This window comes from Aethalodelphis obliquidens, unplaced genomic scaffold (genome assembly GCF_003676395.1).
Source record: "Aethalodelphis obliquidens isolate GAN/ISIS:26980383/991018 unplaced genomic scaffold, ASM367639v1 scaffold3, whole genome shotgun sequence".
Lineage (NCBI taxonomy): Eukaryota > Metazoa > Chordata > Mammalia > Artiodactyla > Delphinidae > Aethalodelphis > Aethalodelphis obliquidens.
Genome location: NW_020837947.1, coordinates 66,665,167 through 66,684,241, shown reverse-complemented (window position 1 = coordinate 66,684,241; position 19,075 = coordinate 66,665,167). Strand labels below are relative to the sequence as shown.

General features: G+C 45.7%; 1 protein-coding gene across 1 annotated transcript in view; it reads right to left on the bottom strand.

The window, feature by feature from the left end:
- Window positions 1-2,850: 2,850 nt before the first annotated feature.
- GABRR1 (gamma-aminobutyric acid type A receptor subunit rho1) overlaps window positions 2,851-19,075 on the bottom strand; it is a 33,962-nt gene continuing 17,737 nt past the window's right edge. Inside the window, exons 3-9 of the mRNA XM_027090633.1 lie at window positions 18,942-19,009; window positions 17,658-17,881; window positions 13,611-13,693; window positions 11,333-11,473; window positions 9,211-9,363; window positions 6,480-6,676; window positions 2,851-5,318 (exon numbers count right to left, since the gene is read on the bottom strand). Coding sequence (XP_026946434.1) covers window positions 5,025-5,318; window positions 6,480-6,676; window positions 9,211-9,363; window positions 11,333-11,473; window positions 13,611-13,693; window positions 17,658-17,881; window positions 18,942-19,009 — 1,160 coding nt within the window. The 3' untranslated portion in view covers window positions 2,851-5,024. The remainder of the gene's footprint in view (window positions 5,319-6,479; window positions 6,677-9,210; window positions 9,364-11,332; window positions 11,474-13,610; window positions 13,694-17,657; window positions 17,882-18,941; window positions 19,010-19,075) is intronic.

Below are 19,075 nucleotides of genomic sequence, written 5' to 3'. Positions count from 1 at the left end.
GCATTGAATTTTATCTCACAGTCACTAGGGTTGTGTTTAACCCTCACTTGGAGACTTCCCTGGTGGCGCAGTGGTTAAGAATCCGCCTGCCAATGCAGGGGACACGGGTTCAAGCCCTGGTCCGGGAAGATCCCACATGCCGTGGAGCAACTAAGCCCATGCACCACAACTACTGAGCCTGCACTCTAGAGCCTGTGTGCTGCAACTACTGAGCCCATGCATCGCAACTACTGAAACCCACGCACCCTGGGGCCTGCATGCTGCAACTACTGAGCCCACTTGCTGCAGCTGCTGAAGCCCGTGCTCTGCCACAAGAGAAGCCACCATAATGAGAAGCCCACGCACCGCAATGAAGAGTTAGCCCCTGCTCACCGCAACTAGAGAAAGCCCTCGTGCAGCAGCAAAGACCCAATGCAACCAAAAATAAATGAGTAAGTAAATAAATTTATTTTTTTAAAAAAGAGCTACTTGAAACCCACTAAACTCACCAATAGGTAAATTGTTTTTGAAATAAACAGTTTATAAAATACTCTGATGTCAAGAAAAATCAAAGATGTCTCCTTACACACAAAGGAACTAATACTAAAAAATGATTGAAAGAAAATAGATTAAAATTAAATTCAGAATATGAAATTGAAAAGTTAAAGCATCCCATTATTTTGAGAATTGTGATAATACTGAACCTAACTAAATGGTGTTATTCTAACGTTACTGGTGTGCTCACTGGATAATGTGCTTCCTTATTACTGCAGATATGGGAATTTCCCATACACAGAAACTCAGTTGTAACAGTTGTTCTTAATAACATCAAAATGAAATTGTTCTTTCTCCACATACTTTATTGTGATCGTTGTGACTCACATCCACACACGGTTTTGAGCACCATGGTCAAACCCACAAGTCCGTGTTCCTAAAGGGTGGAATGCAGGCTCAGACCTGGGATTGTGAGGAATTCTCCACTGGATTGGAAATATAAAATAATTAAACTGGTCCTTCACCACAGATGGTTTGAGAAGTACTGGTCTTGAACATTGCGTGCTACACAGTAGGTGCTCAGAATTACTTGCTGAATGAAGGAATAGACAAAAAGGTGCCACTGGTAAAAAAAATTTCCTCATACTAATGTTTTGTTGTTGTTGTTTTAAAAAGGGCTTCAAATGCTTAGCTATTTATTTATTTATTTGTTTATTTATTTATTTATCTATTTATTTATTTATTTATTTATGGATGGCTGTGTTGGGTCTTCATTTCTGTGTGAGGGCTTTCTCTAGTTGTGGTGCGCGGGGGCCACTCTTCATCGCGGTGTGAGGGCCTCTCACTATCGCAGCCTCTCTTGTTGCAGAGCACAGGCTCCAGACACGCAGGCTCAGTAGTTGTGGCTCACGGGCCTAGTTGCTCCGCGGCATGTGGGATCCTCCCAGACCAGGGCTCGAACCCGTGTCCCCTGCATTAGCAGACAGATTCTCAACCACTGCACCACCAGGGAAGCCCCCTCATACTAATGTTTATGTATTGTGTGTGACAGTTTGTTTACTTGTTCAGTATTCATCCATTATCTGTAATAAGGTGAATGAGAACTGAGTTAGGAGTCTTCTACCTGTTAGCCATGTTATCAATACATGCCAGTCAGTCTTTCTCTGCCTTTAAAATTTCCTCATTCAGCTTCAAATGAAACAGCGAATGTGAAAGTACTTTTTCCTTTTTTATAAAACTGGGTTTTACAAATGTGAGGTTTCATTGTTATTAACAAACCTTTTTTTTCTTTAAGTATAAGTTTCAGGTGTACAGCATTATACTTCAACGTCAGTATACACTGTAAAGTGATCACTGCCACAAGTCTAGTTACCACCCATCACCGTATGGTTGAGCCCCTTCACCCATTTCTCCCACCCTCCCAACCCCTTCCCCTCTGGTAACCACTAATCTGATCTCTGTATCTATCAGTTTGGTTCTGTTTTATTTTGCTTGTTCATTTTTTTGTGTGTTTTTGTCTTGTCTTGTTTTTAGATTCCACATATATGTGAGATCATATGGTATTTGTCTTTCCCTGTCTGACTTATTTTGCTTAGCGTAATTCCCTCTAGGCCCACCCATGTTGTTGCAAATGGCAAGACTTTGTTATTTTTTATGGCTGAGTAGTATTCCATTGTGTAATACATATACCACATCTTTATCCATTCATCTGTCAATGGACACTTAGGTTGTTTCCATTTTTTTATTCTCTCTAAAACCTAGCATCACTACACTTCTCTATGAAATATGAATTATGAAAAAACTAAAGAATATTGGTTAGGAACATAAAACTCAGGAACAGAATGTCGCCATGAAATAAAAGCTGGTCTGACTAGCCCCAGTGCTCTCTTGGCTAACACTCTGCACATCTTTGTGATGTCCACATTGTATCACAACAATAATAAGAATCCCTCAGACTCCTGGAGTGCCTTTTGAACTATCCAACAGAGAATAAATTATTTTTGATATAGTTTTAGTCAAGTGTACTTTACAGTATTTTAACTCTTTAAAAATTAATTATTCAATATGGCCATATGGTACCTGCATATTAACCAGACAATATTATTAACCAAATCTTCCTATTCTCCAGTCATGCCAGCAAAAGTTGATTAAGTACTATAGATGCCCACATATAAGGTGAGGTTTTCTCCAAAATTATCAGAAAAGAGAGTTGCTTTGTATTTGGGTCTTTACAAAGTCAAATTACAGAGTTCTCTCTCAGTTACATAGCTTTGAGAGCAAAGTACTGTCTTGGGAAAACATTACCATGGAAATCACCTCAGTCGATGCTACTTTTAAATGCTTGTAGAGGTCACCTGAGAGAATTGCTAGAAAAGATAGCAAAGAAACAACATGAATTTAATAACTTATTCTTCATAATCACTAGTATAGATATCAATGTAAACAAGCCTTTTAAAGATAAGTTTAAAAAACAATACTGTATATGATTATGTTGCAAAGATCAAGTGTAAATACCTATAAGATGCACTGGATATCACTATTATGCAGCTGAATAATTCCCATGGGCATCTGTTATGGGCTGAATTGTGTCCTCCCCAAATTCGTATGTTGAAGCCCTCACCCCACAGTGCAACTTATTAAAAGATAGGGCCTTTAAAGAGGTAATTTAGGTTAAATGAGATCATAAGGGCTGGGCTCTAATCCAGCATGACGACTGTCCCTAAAAGAAAAGGAAGCGACACCAGGGATGCATGTATTCAGAGAAAAAAGCCATGTGAAGACACAGCAAGAAGGCGGCCGTCTGCCAGCCAAGGTAAGAGGCCTCAGGAGAAACCAAACCTGCTGACACCTTGATCTCGGACTTCCAGCCTCCAGAACTGAAAGGAAATAAATTTCTGTTGTTTAAGCTGCCCAGTCAACGGTACTTTGCTCTGGCGGCCTGAGCAGACTAATACAGCATCCTATATGTTGATTCAAATGGTGGAGTTTCCCAAATGGGGTAGATAGAAGTTCAGATTATGTGCCCCAGAAACCTGCCAGATGGTTTAAAGTGGCCTTGCTCATGAGGACAAAGCAAGTGGCAAAGATGTTTGTGAAGTTTGATTGAAATTGTTTCATAAAATAAGCATGAAAAAGGTAATGTTCTAAAAATATTTTTTAATACTAAAAGTTGACGTTCAACTATTTCATCTATATTCCTTTACGTTTTTCTACTAGAGTTTGCTAAAAAATCTTTTTTTTTTTTTGATGAGCTTTTATTGGAAGAAATGGGAGATTGCCTTGTAATTAGGCTTTCTGCAAATTTGGGTCTTTTTAAAGATTAAAGTATAGCCCTCATTAAGAAATAACATGATATTATTTAGTATAGGGATCAAATTAACTTTGGAATAAAAATGGCATTACTGTGTACAGAATTTAGTTGAGTTTCAAGCAAATGCTGTTGGGATAAGTTTGGTAGGGGTTGATCCTGTAGATATATGGTATGAATAGCTATTTGTTTTTTAAATAATAGAACACTCTCCTTTATCCCATGCTCTTACATCAGTGGCCATTGTTTTCTGGTTCACAGAAAATGCTGGTATTCACTGAGTATAAATGGAGATGACCAGTGATGTGCTCCCGTTTCTTTTTTCAAAATTCAGAAACCGTGTATTTCTCATCCTAAAGAGTTACAGGTAGTCCCAAATTATGCATTTCCTTGAAAAGTTTATGCAGAAAAAAAATCAGTCTATTCCCAAGTTCCTCAGTGAAGATATCACATTACTGACGTCACTTTGAACTTGGACATGCTCCAAGGTGGAGATCCATGAAGCAGCAACTATTAAACAGGGAACACTTACACACACGTTTTCTAGGCTAGTTACCTCTATGACAAAACGGACAAAATGCATGCATATACCCTCTTCTTCAAAGTTTCCCTACCAGGGAAATTTCCTACCCAAATCAGAAGCCATTGCACCCAGTCAAAAGAGCTTTTCTGGTGAAGAGGTAAAACCTCAGGAACCACAAGAGGTAAATAAAAGGAGGAATATTATTATTGCCTTGTATTGAAATCAACATGAGGAGATGCATATAAAATAGGTAAGAGGCTATAAACTGAAGTATGAATTTTGATCCAAGTGGGGTTTAGGTGCATGTATGTTCTATGTAAATGAACTTTAGGTGCTTCCCAGTTCCACCTGGTCCAGAGAATAGAATGACACTCACGTAAGGGACATGGTTCGTATGAATAAGCATTTAGGGTCTAAAAGAGGTTGAACCACAGTGTGCCCACCTCACTGGCAGCGTGCTTTTCTAGGGGATCTCGGTAACAACTATCATCAGTTGCTATGGGTGTTTATACCTGCAGCACTGAGTATAATGCTGTGTACACAATAGGTGGTCAGTAAGTGCAAATTAAACCAGTAAGTGTCTTGTCAGTAGTTTTGGAAAGATGGAGAAGGGTGGGTGCTGTGAACTTTCTTTTCATCATAACCTTAAGTTATTTTTCATCATTCAGGTATTTCTGTAGTACAGATAGAAGAATGTGAAATTTATAGAATTACAGGCATTTATGAGAAAATCGACCAGTATATTAAATTGAATAAGATGTATGCAGCTGGAAAAATGATTCTGGAGTATTTATCAATGGCATGAGTGTCAATCTTCATGCTCACGTAGCTGCTCCTCTGGCTTTTCCTCTGTGGGGAGCTCCTGTCCGAGGCCAGCGTCAGCTGCACCATCATCCTGTCTGGCTTGTCTCCGTTCTCGGGCGTGTAGTTGCCCAGGTCATTCACCTCCCCATCACTGTAGCTGCTGTCCAGCAGGACCGCGTGTGGCTGAGGCAACCCGCAGGTGCAGGGAACCTGCGGACACAGCAAACACACGTTGGGATGTGAGCTCAGCATCCTCTCTCAGAAGCCCTACCAAAGAAGCTGCCTAGTGGAGAGCATTGCCTTTTTCTAGTTTTTATTATGGGGTTGGGGGAAAAACGGTGGTGGCACAGTAAACATTCTAAAACAGCAGGTAACCCGTCAACTGTTAGGAAACATCACGTCATATCAGAGACGCACAAGAAGGTTCATGATCAGATAATCGGCATGTTCTCCATGAGATCATAAACTGATATGAGCCCTGATAAAAATGTTTACAATTATTGCATGTGTGTGTGTGTGTGTGTGTGTGTGTGTGAGAGTGAGAGAGAGAGAGAGAGAGCGCGGGGGGGTGGGGGGGGAGGGATGGGGGGGAATTTGAAAGGTGTGGCATTGTGGGGATAGTTCCTCCTATGTAGCTAGAGTTTTCTGGAGGAGATAACCATTGAATTGCAGACAGGAGGATGAAAGGGAAACCAGGTAGGAGGGAAGATGATCTGGGAAGTGATGGGAGATGTATGAGGTCACATGTGGAGGAAAATTTCCTAGAATGGAGGATATGTTTCCCTGGAAGCTTTTATATATATATAAATATGTATAATATATATTATATGTGTATATATATAAATATATATGTATATATATTTATATATTAATGTTTATTGAAGCATTTATTATAGTGGCAAAAAATGGAAACAATATACTGCCCATTAATAGGGGAATAAATCATGTTACATCCAAGGCACTTATTATTATCCCACTATTAAAAAGAATGTCTTGGAAAAAGAAATTCCTGGAAGCTTCTTTTATGATACCTCTATGTTCATAAATCATTTGTTCCACTGTGTTGAACTGCCATTTATTTCTATCACTAAACTACCAACACCACCAAGATTAAAGGGACCACGTCTTAGTTAACTTGGCTTACCAGCTCCTGGTATATGGTAGGTGCCAAATAAATATTTGAATGAATGAAAGAAGTAGCCCAGAGTAAATTTCACACCGTTTTTGTTTGCTCTTCACACCAACCCATGAAGTAGGTGGAGGAGGGGGTGTCATTGTCCCATTTTACAGAGGAGGTTGGACCTGGCCAGGGTCCAGAGCTAGTCCAGGCGCCCATTCCAGGGCAGACACTCCAGCTCATGGTAAAGTCACCTTCTCCTGCGGCTTCCGCTCTTTCCTCTCCTGCACGGTGGTCAGGTAGTTGACGGCCGCGTACTCCAGCACCGAGAGGAACACGAACACGAAGCTGACCCAGAGGTAGATGTCCACGGCCTTGATGTAGGACACGCGGGGCATGGAGGCGTTCACACCCGTGATGATGGTGGACATGGTCAGCACCGTGGTGATCCCTGCAGACACAGTGAGAAAGAAGCATGGGTTTGTCTTTCACCAAACCCACTGGATGGCTTCGTGCCTCTGTTCTTTCTCCCAGCTGCTCCTCTAGCCTAGAATGTCTCCATCCCTGCCCCCTCTGTCTAGCAAACACCTGCTCACCTTTCCAGTTTTAGCTTTTATGAAGCTTCTCCTGTTTCTCCATCCCCCGTGCTCACCCTCTCCCAGCTGTGTCCCTGCATCTTCATCACAGCCTTTGCATCACTCTGTTCTTCGGCAGAGAGCCCCTGACAGGTTGGCAGGGTCTTCCCATTCAATTGCTCAAAACAAAGATTGCCGGGGACTTCCCTGGTGGCCTAACGGTAAGGATTCTGGGCTATCACTGCCCTGACCCGGATTCAATCCCTGGTCGGGGAACTGAGATCCCGCAAGTCGCGGGGCACGGCCAAAAAATAAATAAATAAAATATAAATGAATAAAAAAACAAAGATTGCATATATGAGCAGGTATGTATATTTCTTGTAACTCCTTCTCCAAAAAAGGGAAAAAAGGTACACAAGTTTTATTTTAATCTTTGTGCCCTTGTTGCTGGTGTAGCAGTCCTGGGCCTATATTACCAGCTGTCAGGGCACTTCTGGCAGAGCCCCATCCCACTATGCTGCACCTGGCTGCGCATTCTGCCATGTTGACTTGAGGACTCAGTCAATTTTACCAAGAATGATGTTAACCTCATTTATGGGAAACAGATTTTTTAAACTAGAATGTTTATTTATTGAGCACAGTAACTGTTCAAGCTACAGAACAACCGTTAAAGGCCAGGGCATCTGTCAGTGGAAATTTCCCCAAGATTTCAAATTAAGCTCAGAACATTTGCTTGGCAAACACCAAATCACAGCGGATTGGGGTCATCTTAAGGGCCAGCACCAATCCTATTCCACTAAAACCTGGTGGGTCATCTCTCCCTTGAAGCTCCTGGACGTATTAGCAATGGTGCCGTGTGCGGAGTGGGTACGATATTTAAAGCGGGGAAGAGAGTTGATAGCAAATAGCTGTTGATGGAAGGCTTGTAGAGTAGGGATTCTCAGACTTGAGTATGTATAGGAATTACGGGGGCGGGGTAGGGGGGGTGGTCAGTAAAACAATGATAATAATAGCTAGTTCGTGAGCTTTTTTTATGCGAATTAAGTGGGATAATGTATGTAAAACAGCCCAATACTTCACAATTAGTATTAGCTGTTACTATGTTACCTTATGGATTGAAAGCAGTGACAGACACCAATGATAAGGTGTTTTTATCTTTGTGAACTAAGGCAAAAGATCACAAAGACTTGATCAACAGATCAATGAGTAAGAAGAGGAAACCAGTCAAGACAGGAAAAGGTAATAGATGCGCAAGAAAGTGGAAAAATAACAATAAAAAAAGAAATTTGGACAAGCAATTTAAAAAAGCGAGACTTCCTAAAATCTGGTTAGTTTTCTGACTTTAACTTGAAGAATGTGGGACTTCCCTGGTGGCGCAGTGGTTAAGAAACTGCCTGCCAATGCAGGGGACATGGGTTCGAGCCCTGGTCCGGGAAGATCCCACATGTCGCGGAGCAACTAGGCCCGTGCGCCACAACTACTGAGCCTGTGCTCTGGAGCCTGCGAGCCACAACTACTGAGCCCACGCGCCTAGAGCCCAAGCTCCGCAACAGGAGAAGCCACCGCGATGGGAAGCCCGCGCACCACAACGAAGAGTAGCCCCCACTCGCCGCAACTAGAGAAAGCCGTGCGCAGCAGTGAAGACTCAATGCAGCCAAAAGAAAATAAATAAATTTTTAAAAACGGAGAGATAAATTGAAGAATAATTTGCTTACAATAAAGTGCATAAATCCTAAATATTGAGCTCAATGAATTTATATATTTCTATAACTACCATACAAATCAAAATATAAAACATTTACAGAAAAAAAAATTACTGGGGGAGCTTGTTCCAAATGCAAATTCCTGGTCCTCTCTCAGAGCTTCTGATCCTGTACATGTAGATGGGACCCCGGATTCTTCATTTTAAACAATTTCCCCCAAAGACTGTCACAAAAATCCCTTGGGCCACCTTTGGAGAAACCCCATTACAGAATGTGACTTTCTTAGGCAGGTGGGCAGAGAAAGCACCACAGACCAGGACCACCCACCCCAGAACTCAGCTCTAACAAGATTAAAGATGAGTTGTTTACATGGGAACCTATGGGGACCTAGAAACAGCTTTGCTGCACAGATTTTTTTTTCTTTTTTTCTTTTTTGGCCTCTATGCTTTTGGGATCTTAGTGCCCAGACCAGGGATGGAAGCCGGGCCCTCAGCCATGAAAGCACAGAGTCCTAGCCATTGGACCACCAGGGAATTCCTGCTACATAGATTCTTAATAGTGGCATTTTACCTGTGAATGAATAACAAAGTTTTTCCAAGTTATAATACCAACAGGGGTTCAGGGCCAATTTGGAAAGAATGGTTTTATCTGGAAGGAATTACTTGTATTTTCAGATATCTGGAATGTGCACTTGAGAGGTTTCTTACCTAAAGGGACTCTGGCGGGCACAGCTCTGCGGTCGATCCAGAAGGACACCCAGGACAGCATGACCATCAGGGTGGCGGGAAAGTAGGTTTGCAGCAAGAAGAAGAAGATGTGGCGACGCAACGTGAAGTTAATGTAGAGACGGTTGTACCAGCCTGGGGGACACAGGAAGAAAAGAGAACACACAGCAGAGCCACTCAGCTCCTTCATAGGACAAACTTTATTCAGAGAATCATAAATGCCTTAGATGCTTCCCTGGAAACTTACCCTACCTTTATAAAGGGGAAGTGAGAAAAAACATGGAACAGAGTGATTATACGATAACTCATACCGCATGGGTGAGTCCATCTCAAGGAATTTTGGCCCTCGTTCTGTACGTAAAGGGAACCAGGCCATTGAAGACTCTTGTTACTCAAACTACAGCACAGGGCCCAGCAGTACCGCCATCACTTGGTTGCTTGTTGGAACTGCAGACTCTCGGGCCCCGCCCCAGATCCTACTGACTCAGAAAGTCCTTTTAACACTCCTCTCCACATGATTCCTGTACACGTTAAAGCTTGAGATGTATGGATTTAACAACGCCCGTTGGATTTCTTACGGGGGAAAATATGTTTGAAGTTAAAATACCAAGCTAACTACAACAATGCATTTAGGCTATGCTTTAGCTCCACCCTGTTGTTCTTTACAAGGAAAACGTACAGGGAGGAGTTGAAAGGAACAGGAGAATGGTGGAAGGAGAGGAAAAGGCAGGATAAATTTGACATGATGAGGGCTGAAAATAAAATGGGGACTTGGCAACATTAACTAGAAAACTTCGCATCCAGGACAATTTTAGTGCAACGGTTATAATTATAACAGCTCCAAAAAGTGACTGTGGAGGTGCTTCCGGACTGCCTGTGTCCTTCTCAAATTCGTGTGTTGAAACTTAATCCTCTATGTGATGGTATTTGGAGGTGGGGCCTTTGGGAGGTGATTACATCATGAACGGGATTGCTGCCCTTATAACATGTGTCTCGGAGAGCTCCGTCGCCTCTTCCCCCATGTGAGGACACAGTGAGTCTCTGAACTAGGGAGCGGGCTCTCATAGACACTGAATCTGCCAGGACCTTGATTTTGGACTTCCTAGCCTCCAGAACTGTGCGAAATAAATTTCTGTTGTTTGGAAGCTACCCAGTCTATGGTACTTTGTTATAGCAGCCTGAAATGGACTCACGCAAGGAGGAAGGTCAAAATGCTAAGAGTCAAAGGAATGGGGGATCCCCCAAAGGACCAAGACTGGTGGGTGATGTATGCAAAAGCTAAGAGACGCGGGATCGCCACGTGTTGGAAGGGAGCAGTGCCCTCTGTTACAGATCAGAGAGACTCAAACGGTGGTACTTCTCTGGGTAGTCAACCATGCGATGTTTTAGCAACAGAAACTGCATGAAGATTAGAGCAAAATCAGCCTGAAAGGTAATTGGTCAAGAAAGAGGCAAGGGTTGGAGAGAGTGAAGCTCAGCTGTAACCTCAGCGGCCAAGAGGAATACCACAGCGCCTGCCCTCAGGCAACGTCGGGCGGTTGGGGGGGGGGGGGGGAGGGTTGGCAAGCTTGCCCAGGCCCTTGGTTCAGAAAGCAACAACATTGCCCACAGAGAATGACCAATGACGAGTAGTTCCTGCACCGTGGCTCACCAAGAGGGTCGTGCAAGCCGTATGGTAGGAGGGGATTGGTTAAGAGAGAAGCACTCAAAGGGGCTGAAGCCAAGAGAACGTGAACGGAAAACAATAAACCTGAAATTGGACTATTTCTTGCCCATAGGAGAGGGCGCTCTGGGAGTTATATCAGGGTGAGATTCCTGCTGCTAAACTGGCGATGCTGTCGTCTCAAACAGACCTCCCCATGGGGTTTATGTTGGAGCCCTTACCAGCATTTTCTAGGTTATCACTTCTGATGCTTTGGAAGTATCAAAAAATCACCCCCACCCAATGCTCACCACCCTCTAGACCTGATCTAGAAGTCCAGATCCTTGGTTTCAAATCCAAGTGGCACAGGCTCTGCTCACTTGACCACAAATTCACAGGCTTTCTGAGATGGAGGATGCCCCGCCCCTCTCAGCCCCGCCCCTCTCTTAGCCCCGCCCCCACCTGTGCTGCTGTAGAAGGCCAGTTTGGTGGTGGTGTGGAACTCCTGGATGAGGAACTGGGAGAGTGAGATCCGCTCATCTGTCTTTAAAGAGTCATTGCCTTTCTTCCAGTATAGCATGAGGTCGTCTTCCGTGTAGGCATCTGGAAAGACAGAGACAGCGTCAGACGCCAGGAAAGACGACGAGCCTGTGAGGCTCTGTGGGGATTGGGATAAGATGGTCTGAATAAACAAACCGCAGTCTAAATGAAGCAAAAGTAAATCCAAAAAGACAAATCTAATTCTCCTCGGCCTTCCAAAAGTCATCAGGGCAAAGCCTTCAGGCCTAAATGATCATCATCGCTGCAAAAGCGCTCACCCCTCAATTCAGCCTCAAACCAGATGAAATTGCTATACTTGTAGACCAGAAACTACAATTTGCTCTTTTAAAAAATTTGTTTGCAGGTTAAATAGCGGCAACATTTCATATGGTTCAGCTTTCTAAACCATGGGTGATTTACACCTTTCTTCTTTCAAAGGGTGACGATGCATTATTGATGGCAAATACCTTTGTTCCTTTGTTGTTCTTTTCTTGTTTTTAGCGGCATGTGGGATCTTCCCGGACTGGGGCACGAACCCGCGTCCCCTGCATCGGCAGGCGGACTCTCAGCCACTGCGCCACCAGGGAAGCCCGGCAAATACCTTTAAACACTCTCTCAGGTAATAAGGGCTGCATTCCAGCAAGAAAGGACCCATAAAGAGATGCAGCAGAACAAGTTCCTTCTCTGCAGGCTTCCAGTTGCTCCAGCCCGGGGTAGAATCAGAGCGATTCCCCTGAGGATTGCTTCCCCTCTGGCGCTACGCTTCCCCACCCTGCCCACCTGGCTGAGCACACCACCTACCCCAGCCAAGCAGACCTACCTGCTGCGGGGGCAGAACTGGGATAACACCCTCAGGGGTTGCTGGTCCAGTCTGCTCGTGTGTAAACAGTTCTTTCTGGGGCTCCCTGAGGCTCTATTTTATTCCTCTTTTATTCTGCCTCTAACCCTTGACCTGTGTGACGGCTGCTTTCACGTGTCCCCTTGGCCAGGCTATAGTAAGAACCCAGTGATTCAATCCGACACTAATCCAGGTGCTGCTGGGAAGATGCTTTGTAGTTGTGACATCCACAACCAGTTCATGTGAAGTAAAGGCGATGACCCAGATTAATCTGGGTGGGCCTGATCCAATCAGTTGAAAGGCCTTAAGAGCGGACCTGAGGTTTCCCAGAGGAAGAAGACATTCCACCTGTGGGCAGCAGGGTGGGCTCCTGCCCGAGAGTCCCCAGCCTGCCCTTCCCCATGGCCCGCCTTGCAGGTGATCGCCGAGCCCTACGCTCCGGTCCCCTGTACTAACTCTCTCCCTGTGTATCTCCTATGGTTCTGCTTCTCTGGTGGAACCCTGACAGATGCTGCCGCCTGGGTATTGTGGGGAAAGCAAGGTTCTGGAGCCAACGATTAGTCCTTCACTGTGTTACGCCCCTCCTCTGTGTAATGGAGATCACAGGGAGCTTGGGAGGATTAAAGGACAGAGCAGGTGGAAAGCCGTGGTGCAGGAAGCAGTCACCCCCTTGGTCCTGGGGTTTATTCCCCGTGGTCCCACACTAAGCGCCCTGCAGAGCTGTCCATGCGGCCCCTGCTACATGGGGGTCCACGTCCCTGCGCTCCTTGGCCCTGGTTGACTGGAGCCAGGGGACCCCTGCTGCACCACCACCGCCTGGGGAGGCTTACCAAGGTGCCTTGGGCCAACATGACTCCTTACGGGACTTTGACACAGGCTGAGACATGGCAGTGGGTGTGTGTTGGTTCGGGAGAAGTATAGGAATGGGAGTCATGGGAGGGTCCAGACTGTGCCCATAAGAGGAAACGTTTTGGCAGAGATTGGGGCATGGGGGCAGGTTCGCAGAGAGCTAGAGATGCCAGCGGCTAGTCCTGGATGCTGCCGCAGCCTTGCTCTTCCTGGGGCTGGTGTTTAACTTTCCAGGGCGTGTGTGTGTGTGTGTGTGTGTGTGTGTGTGTGTGCGCGCGCACCAAAGTTCAAAGCCATTGCCATGGGCATTAAAAGGGTCAGTTATGGGAATAGAAGGTTTGAGTCCCAAATTTGTTTCCAATTTTCAAACTTACCCCAGACTTCGCTTCTATCTAAAAAGTCATTTTAAAAGCATAGGCACGATTAGGAACACGTCCTGCTCCTGTTGAGGGTCAGAGGTGTTTAGAGTAACTTCAGATGTGTGTGTGGATATCCGGGCACAAGTCTACTCACAGCTCTCAATTTCGAGCGAGCACGTTTGTGTGTCCAGGGGAAACCGGCTGAAGTCCATGTTGCACATGGCGGTCACTGTAACCCTAGAAGCAAAAAGACAAAATCCAAGTGTGCAGAGGCTGCAAAGTACAAGTGCAAAATGATAAAACAAGCAGAAAGCCCTCTGCTTCCTCCCAATACAACTGCCTCCTTCTTGTAATTCATAAGCAGTGCGCCAGGATTTAGAGAACCAAGCATCTTATGTGTGATACCCACACTGGAGTACTCTTGGGTGTTTATGTTTAACCCCAGGGTCAGTGTGGGGAAAACAATGATTGCACTAAACTCCTATCACATGCAAGCATTGTAGTAAAGCAATGGTCTCATTCGATAAAACAATGTGAAATCACAACTCATCTGATATGGTTCCTTAAACCATAGGCGCATTTATTGCTCTCCTGTTTCAGATCATTCAAATGCTTCTTTTACTGATTTTATTGATATTCAGTATTTGTGTCCAGTGTCTTAGAGATAATATTCATGAAGTACTTATGCCAGTTGCCAAATCGGCACTTTTTTTTTTTACAATGTTGATATTTCTATGTTGATAATAACGTCTACTAGTGGACGCAGGTGTTTTTAATGGGTAATTCCATGGAGATCACAGTAATGGAAAAACACTGGAAGATCTTACGGTATCAACACGCAAGCACTTGTTGGCATCTAACGGTTTTGCTTCAGAGTTTACACAGGAAAGTAAGATTCTGCATCAGAGAAGAAGCAAATACAGATTGTCAGTCATGGAAGAAAGACCTCCCGCCCAGTGTGGAATCCCATGGCGGGTTACGATTAACAGTCATTGGCTAGTGAACATACTATTTTTCCTTCAACCACAGAAAATTGGTTATGTGTAAGTTGTAAAAATTATCTGGATAATTCACGGCCAAAAAGAAAAAAATTCACTTGTAAATGGAAATTTCAAGGAAAAGAGCTTTCTTGAAGAAATTAATTATCCATATATTCACCTTATTTTCCTCGTTCCATTTGAGTGTTGGAATGGTCGTGTTCTGGGAGGGTTTCTGTATTGTTAACAGCTGGGTCATCTCATCTCCCCTAGAAATACTGATATACAGGATGTTTTTGGGGGGTTGTCAGGCTGGCCCCTGACTTGGACACTTAGTGAGTAGCCAGCCTCCCATTTCTCCGGGCACATCACCAGATAACCACACCTGATAGCATCACCAGCAAGAAAGAAACTAGGAACTAAGCTTGGAGACACTTGTGGCACACTTTGGGGACATGAAATGTCAAATGCAGGCAGTTTTTGCTGTGAACAAAAGGATTAAATAGCTCTACTCTCTGTATCAGTAGGTACAGGAACAGATGTTTTTAGAACCACAGACATCATCAGACTGGTTCTTGGCACCCTGACTTGATGCTTTTCCACTTGTAGCCCACACACTGAACAAGCACAGTGTGTGGTGTGATCTCACCCGTGTTTATTATTATGCTTCCCACAAGTCCCTTTAAACTGTTCCAGTGGGAGGATCGTCCCCTGTCTTGGATGAAAACTTGCCAGGTCCTGGGATTTTCCTGCTTACTCTCATGTGACAGGCAGTCAAAACCCTCAGAAGTAACAAAACACATTTCGCTTCCGAAATTAAAAGAATTTTGGTCCGAGATATTAATCAACACTTCAAATTTCATTCACATTGAGACTTCTTCTCCCCGTCCCCAGCTAAGGCAGAGCTGACATCTGAGTGGTCAGTGTCTGCCCATCTCTGGTCGCCTCCTACCTACGTGGGCAGAAGTGAGGGCGGTGGGGGGGGGCAGGACAGTTCTCTGGTGAGGGTGGCTTCAAGCTCTCTGGGCCTGCTATGCAGTTGAAGCGGAGACTTTCTTTCCTGTGTCCTTCATTCCCACCGCTGGACACCAGCATCCTTCAGCCGCATCTCCCATGCCAGCTCTTGGCTCACCCACTGTCCATCCCACACACACTGAACTACTCCCAACAACCCTGGTAATGCAGACCGAGCCCACTGGCTCTGCCCCTAGGTGGTTAGGTAGCTCTTCTCTCGCCCACTAACTGCAGTGTCCCCCAACTGTAGGCACACATGCTCCAAGCTCTCCAAGTGGTCCCCGTGGTCCCACTGCAGGCCCGCTCATGCAGTGCCCCCAGCTCTCCCCCAAAACATCTCTTCCTCCCACAATCACTGACTCTCATATCTTGAAGCTGACTGGGAATTCAAGAGCCATGGGATTGGTTTTTCAAGCTACCTAGTGTTTTGGTCTAGTCCTCTGAATCCCTGGTGTTATTCGATCGGGTTATTTTGTTGGTGGTTGTTGAGCTGAAGAGGTCTTGGCAGCTGCCTCAGATGTGAGGACTCCCGGGAGAATCAACCCAACATGGCTTGGGGAAGGGGTTGCACACCCTTGAGCCACCTGGGTACTCCTGTGAGAGGAGGTATTTCAGGCCCTGCAGAGGAATACCCCATGACCCTGCTCTTGAGTCTGGTATCTAACTGCTTAGATTCCAAGCCAGCATGAGGAATGAAGGCTTATTATAAATATTCCTTTGGGAGATGGGGGCGGAAAGTCAGCTTCGACACTGCCATCTCTGACTCTAAAGATACACTGCATCCACGCAGACGCCCCCTACGTAGGCACTGGTGTGCGGATTCAGCTTTACCGAAACTAAGTCTGTAAAACTGAAATGTACCATCAGCACAGCACAGAAGGAGTCAATCTCAGGCAGCAGCTGAGTCGCCTCTCTGTGAAGGCCTGAGCTCATCTCCACACGCCCTCCCAGCGGGAGGCGAGCACCACAAGTTTCTAAATTGGGCGTACAGGGAAAGCCCCACTGCATGCCTGTGCTTAAGGAAAGCTTCCCCACGTCAGTGCTTGATGAGCAATTAAACATTTCTAAGGCTACTGCACAGCACAGGGAATAGAGCCCATATTTTCTAATAACTGTAAATGGAGTATAGACTATAAAAATATTGAACCACTATGCTGTACACCTGAAACTAATGTAATATTGTAAATCAGCTATACTTTAATAAATAAATAAATAAATGAAAGAAAGAAACATTTCTAAGGTATCTAAGCTTGTGAGAAGATCTTATTCTTTATGTTTTCAAAGTGATGCTCAAAATAGCATTTAAAATCATCAAGCGGCCCAGGGTCCCCATAGTTTCTCAAGGAGAACACCAGGGAGAAGGGACAAAAAACAAGCCTGAGCTGGCCAGGCGAGGTAAACAATTTTTTTTCTAAACCAAAATTTCAAATCGGAAATTGGGAATCGGAGGAGTTGAAGGAGGCAGGTCTTTGAGAAGAATACGTTAGCTACTTCTCTGACCCCTACTAGAGAAATAAAACTTTCATTAAACGTTTGAAATTGAATTTGAATAGGGCATAAATCATAAGCACCAGCCTGAGAAATTTCCCCAAGTGTATTTGCAAGACGAAATAATTCTTTAAAATGTTTACTCTGGGGCTTCCCTGGTGGCACAGTGGTTAAGAATCCGCCTGCCAATGCAGGGGACACGGGTTCGCGCCCTGGTCCAGGAAGATCCCACATGCTGCGGAGCAACTAAGCCCATGCGCCACGATTACTGAGCCTGCGTGCTACAACTACTGAGCCCAATGAAGAGTAGCCCCCCTTCGCCACAGCTAGAGAGCCCACGTGCGGCAACGAAGACCCAACGCAGCCAAAGGTAGATAAATAAATAAATAAATAAATGTTTACTCGTGTGTAGAGTTAGGTTTTCTTGATGTTGAAAAGTCGGCAGCTCCTGGAAAGTTAGAAGCTAAGCTGTTCAAAGCCAAAAAGCAGAATTCCCTGGCGGTCCATGGTTAGGACTCCGCTTCGACTGCAGGGGGCACCAGTTCCATCCCTGCTGGGGAACTAAAATCCCACAAGCCACGTGGCGTGGCCAGAAAAAAAGGTAAAAGCAAAACTGCTGTGGTGGGACCAGTGATGTTCTTGGTTGACAAAAGTTTTCCCTTCCTCCCAGCTTCGGGAGTAAGAGGACTCCGAGGGAAAGAGGGAGGCCAGAAAGGGCTCACCTGAGGCTGTAGAGCACTTTGCCGTCGGGCTGGACCCGCAGCATCACGTTGTCCGTGGTGGTGTCGTGGATGAAGGAGCGCTTGGAGTGCACGAAAAACATGTCGGGGACCCAGATCTTCTTCACCAGCCGGCCGTCAAACGTCATGCTGAGGTTTTTGGTGCTCGGGAAGGACAGCCTCTCGTCCTTCCAGTAGTGCCGCAGGTAGAGGGTCATCGTGAAGTCCTGGGGGGCGAGGGCAGAGAGGGAGACCCCACCCACTGAACAGCTGGGTGATGGCAGGACCCTCTGTACCCCAGGCTGGGGAGGAAACTGAGCCCGGGAAGGCCTTGCTTCTAGTCCCTGGGGTTTGCTGCCGCAGGAGGCTCTCGAACCCTGCTTGGGGCAGGGGGACTCAGCAAGAGGCTCTACAGAGCGGGGACCTGAGCCCCACTCCATCCTCTGACACTCGCCTCCGCTGGGCAAAGGCTGCTACCGACGGCAATGAGACCCACAGCCTGAGGGCTCCCAGCCCACGCACAGGGCCAGCCCCAAATGCCAGACAGTTCAAGCCTCTGGAAGCAGCCCTCAGCCAGGGAGTGGAGCTGGGGGAAGGGTTGGGAGATGGATAAGTAACCCAGCTCCCGACCCCTCAGCTGCGACAACGCTGAGGTGAGTTCTTTGCTGACTCGGAGTACCCCCGAGGGACCGAGTCTCACGTAGATCTGGTTGGATGGCATGGCCCTTTCTGCTTCCTTCCCTTCCCCTGTCCCCAGCCTCTTGTGTTTCCCGGGATCGCCTGCAATAAACTGCTTGTGCTGGAATGCTTGTCTCAGGTCTGCTTCTTGGGGAACCGAAACTAAGATAAGGCCCTACAAAGTCCTGTAAGTCAAGGAGCTGTGGAATGTTCTATCTTTTATCTAAGCCCACTAAAAAGGAAAAACAAAGCAAACTTTTGCTTTGTCTGCATTTTCACAGCCAGACACAGAATCCACAGCAGTAGCATATATCTGGATCCTTGGACCCTGCTGTTTGTGTTGGAGAGCCTTTGCCCGGAGAACAGTCCCAGTGGCAAGACCCTGGACACTGGGGCAGGGAAGATCATGTTTGTCATCTGGCTCTGTTTCATACCAATTGTGTAGCTTTGAGCAAGTGTCTCAACCTCCCTGAACTGTAAAACGAGTGTGGGAATTCCCACCACCTGGGGAGTTATGAGCCTGGTGAATTCTGGTGTGTGGAGCTCCTGGCCCGCCATAGGCCCTGTGGGAATCTCCCTGTCTGCAGCTCTGGTTAGAGAAGCACTTACCATGTCGACCTCTGAGATGCTGTCCAAGCTCTCCACCTGCACATCCACGCCAACAGGAATGGCCGGGCCTGGGGACAGGGCACAGCAAGAGCATTTATTCTTTTCACTTGAACTCTGACTGTGAATGAGACAGG